The sequence below is a fragment of the Thermobia domestica genome, chromosome 14, assembly GCF_964235325.1.
Source record: "Thermobia domestica chromosome 14, izTheDome1.hap1.1, whole genome shotgun sequence".
NCBI classification, from domain to species: Eukaryota; Metazoa; Arthropoda; class Insecta; order Zygentoma; family Lepismatidae; genus Thermobia; species Thermobia domestica.
The window spans coordinates 118,275,838-118,279,431 of record NC_137467.1 but is presented as its reverse complement, the minus strand read 5'-3'; the positions used below and the strand labels follow the sequence as shown (position 1 = coordinate 118,279,431).

General features: G+C 37.6%; 1 protein-coding gene across 1 annotated transcript; it reads right to left on the bottom strand.

The window, feature by feature from the left end:
- Positions 1–2,704: 2,704 nt before the first annotated feature.
- Positions 2,705–3,328, bottom strand: LOC145669969 (uncharacterized). Its single transcript, XM_081738311.1, has one exon. The coding sequence runs from the start codon at positions 3,326–3,328 to the stop codon at positions 2,705–2,707; it is 624 nt and encodes a 207-aa protein (XP_081594437.1).
- Positions 3,329–3,594: the final 266 nt, after the last annotated feature.

The window sequence follows — 3,594 nt, the reverse complement described above, 5'->3', positions numbered from 1 at the left end:
CATACTCCAAGTTTGAATGTTCCAATCTTCCTCCTACTCTTAGCATTCCTTCCGTGTCCAGAAATGAAAAAAAAATCCTTGGTTGGGCTCTTTGTTGAAACTTCCATTTGTTGCCGCAAGTTCAATATTTCTTGATGATAGGTAGTATGTTGTACTATCTTGATACATCTGTGTAACGCTAAACGAAGTTCCGAAGCGTCAAGACTGTCGGTTTTTCTTTCTGATTTCTTGGAAAGACAATTATGTTTGAATCGCAAACAATATGCTACTACTCTCAACATTTTGTTTAACCCGTAAGTACTATGGACCGTCTCTCAGACCGCTGCAACTTTTCATATCATTATATTTTCCACAGTCTCACTACTACAAGTGGATCTTTTCGTCTACCTTCCTGTCTAGCAAATGGTTACGTATTGTGAAGTTCGTGTTATAATTGATCCCCTGTGCGCGGCGCTGGAGGGGTCAAGCGGTCTCACAGACGTACTATAGTAGTTACGTAAGTATTTTGCTGATCAGTTGTCTTTCGTTACCTACTGATTTTTAGCAGTTTTGTGTGTTACCGTGTGGCACGTCTTGCACCACACATCAATTAATGACCCACAGACTGCAAAACCTGAAATAATCACATTTTATAACATGAGTAATGGCGGAGTGGATACTCTAGACAAAAATGTACAGATTACACATCAAGTCGTCGAACAAGGCGATAGCCATTGACAATTTTCTTTTTGCTGGTGGATGTTGCGTTTGGTGTCAATGCGTATGTCTTGCATCAAGTCTATGTTAAGTCCGCACTGATGACAAGACTTGATTTCATGAAAACGTTGGTAAAAGGACTTGTTAGGCCTCGCATAGAACGTAGATTGCTCATCAGGCATCTGACACGAGAGCTGAGTTTTTCAATGAAGAGCATACTACAGCTTGAAAGTGAGTTTCCCACCATCGCGCATAAGGAGTTGAAAAGGAAAACATAGTCTTCTGTCAACTGAGTTGTAAGCGGAAAGGACAGATAATCATTCGGGTCAGCGGTGTGGGTACCGATTTCCTTGCAGTGCAGAAAAATAAGATATAAGTGCCTATCTGAAGAAAGTGGATGCTGTCAGAAAAGTTAGTGCGGTACTTTCTTTACCGGCAAAACGTATTTGGTTTACTTTCTCCATCATATAAGAACTAAAAATAAGTTTTATTCATTACTTTTTCACTACAAAAAAAATGTAAGACTACAACTATAACTGTACCTTCCTGTAAGTTTAAAAAAGCTAAAATTCCATGTTTTTTTTCGTTTTTACTGTATTTTTTATTCTCAGTGCATCTATAAGAGCAGCGTATTTTAAATTAGTGTTATTTTGGCTACATAGAAACGGAGAAAAAAATTGACTATTTCAACAATTACAATTTTAGAATAACAATGAAAGCATTGTTGCAAATTTTGACTATGTTCTCTTTCTCATTGTTTTACAAATATAAAGTTTTTTTATAACGTGAAATTACTATGTTTTACTTTTCTATAAGCAACTAAGATATGTAGGATATCATTTTAAAAAATATACAATGAAACTACTATTCAGAAAATGTGAAACAACAATGCGGTCTGACAGACCGTTCCATAGTAGTTACGTGATCATTTTCGTCCATAGTACTTAAGAGTTAACGATGAATACCTTTTCATAAAGCTTGTTTCATGAACTGCCACCAAAGTTATCATGACTTTCTTCTCTTCTGGAAGATTAGCTGGCTCATTTTGTTCTTGACATGGCCATTCTGCTGTATGAAGAAACTCTGGACCATGCCACCACTCTCGAGACTGAATAAGAGTGTTGGGATCCGCTCCTAGACTAACTATATCTGCCGTATTTTCTTTACTTGCCACGTGGTGCCATTGATTAATTGATGTGATTCTCTGAATTTGAGCCACCCTGTTGGATACAAATGTCTTCCAACGATTGGGAGGTGATTTGATCCATGACAAAACTATCGTCGAGTCTGTCCACAGGTGTATACCACTGACCTCTATATTCAATATGGATAGCGTTTTGTCTATTAGCTTCGAAAGTAACAGTGCTCCACATAATTCCAATCTAGGCAAAGTTTGCTTCTTCAGTGGTGCAACCTTCGACTTTGAACAAAGTAAATTGACTTCAATGTTTCCTTGATTGTCTGTAGCCCTGATGTACACTACTGCTCCAAACTTTTCTTCACTTGCATCGCAAAAACCATGTAATTGAATTTCCTTAACGTTCTCCGAAGACATTACGTTTCTTGTAATTTGTATCTTCGCCATCGCAGGTAACCAAGACATTAATTGATTCCACTCAACTTGTAAGACTGTGTCTAATGGGCCATTCCAATCCATTCCTGTTTTCCACAACTTCTGTAAGAAATTCTTGTATTTGACGACAATTGGAGCGATTAGACCTAATGGATCGAAGATAGATGACACTATACTGACGACTTGTCTTTTTGTCATTGCAACATTACTTTCTACTGCAGTTCCGTGTTTACAAATTTTGTTCGAAATTAGAAGTTTGTCTGTTAATGGAATCCATGCTATTCCTAAAGTCTTAACACCGTCTTGCTGACCAAGTATGATTGGCTGTTGTTTTTCCCTGAAGTCTTCGGGAACTTCTTGAAGTACTTCTTCTTTGTTAGAACTCTATTTACAAAGCTTGAAACCTGCTCTGCTTAAAATATTAATAAGATCCTTCTATAGTTCTAAGGCCTTTGACACGTTTGGTACTGATTTTAACACATCATCAATGTAGAAATTGTGCTTTATTACTTCTGCTGCTTCTGGAAATTCCTTGGAATTTTCCTCCGCAATTTGCTTCAGACATCTTGTTGCCAAGAAGGACGCTGACGAAGTCCCGTACGTCACTGTTTGTAACTCATACGTCTGGATCGGTTCTTCTACTGATTTTCTCCAAAGAATGCGTTGTAAACACTTGTCCTCATCACGAATTAATATTTGGCTATACATTTTCTCTAAGTCTGCTGTAAATGCAACTGGATACAACCGAAACCTTAAAATAATGGAGTACAAGTCATCTTGAACAATTGGCCCAACTTGAAGAATGTCATTCAATGATTTGCCATTAGACGTTTTTGCACTTGCGTCAAAAACCACTCTTAATTTAGTTGTTGTACTGTCCATCTTGAATACAGAATGATGTGGAAGATAACAACTGCTGCTGCTGTTCACGTCTTCTTCTGTAACTTTTCGCATGTGACCCAGACTTAAATACTCATCCATGAAGCCGGCACATTGTTTATGAATCTCAGGATTTTGTAGCAATCTTCTTTCAAACTGCTTAAATCTTTGTAGTGCCATGTTGTAAGACTCTTATGAAACAGCATTCTCTTCCTTCTTTGGTAATTTGACAATAAATCTTCCATCTCTATTTCTGGTTGTATTTTGTAAAAAATGCTTCTCAGAATTTTCTTCTTCCGGCGTTTAAATCTTAGTCTGAAGATCTTTGAGTTCCCAGAATTTTCTCAATTGTGTATCCAAGTCTGTCTCCATCTGAGCAAAACATGAAATTACCGACTGGTTGGCTTCTTCGGGTATTGAAGGCATATTTCCGACGACAACGAATC

Bases quoted from the DNA above. Each gene is read 5' to 3' on its own strand.
- LOC145669969 (XM_081738311.1), bottom strand. From the start codon at position 3,328: ATGGCACTACAAAGATTTAAGCAGTTTGAAAGAAGATTGCTACAAAAT.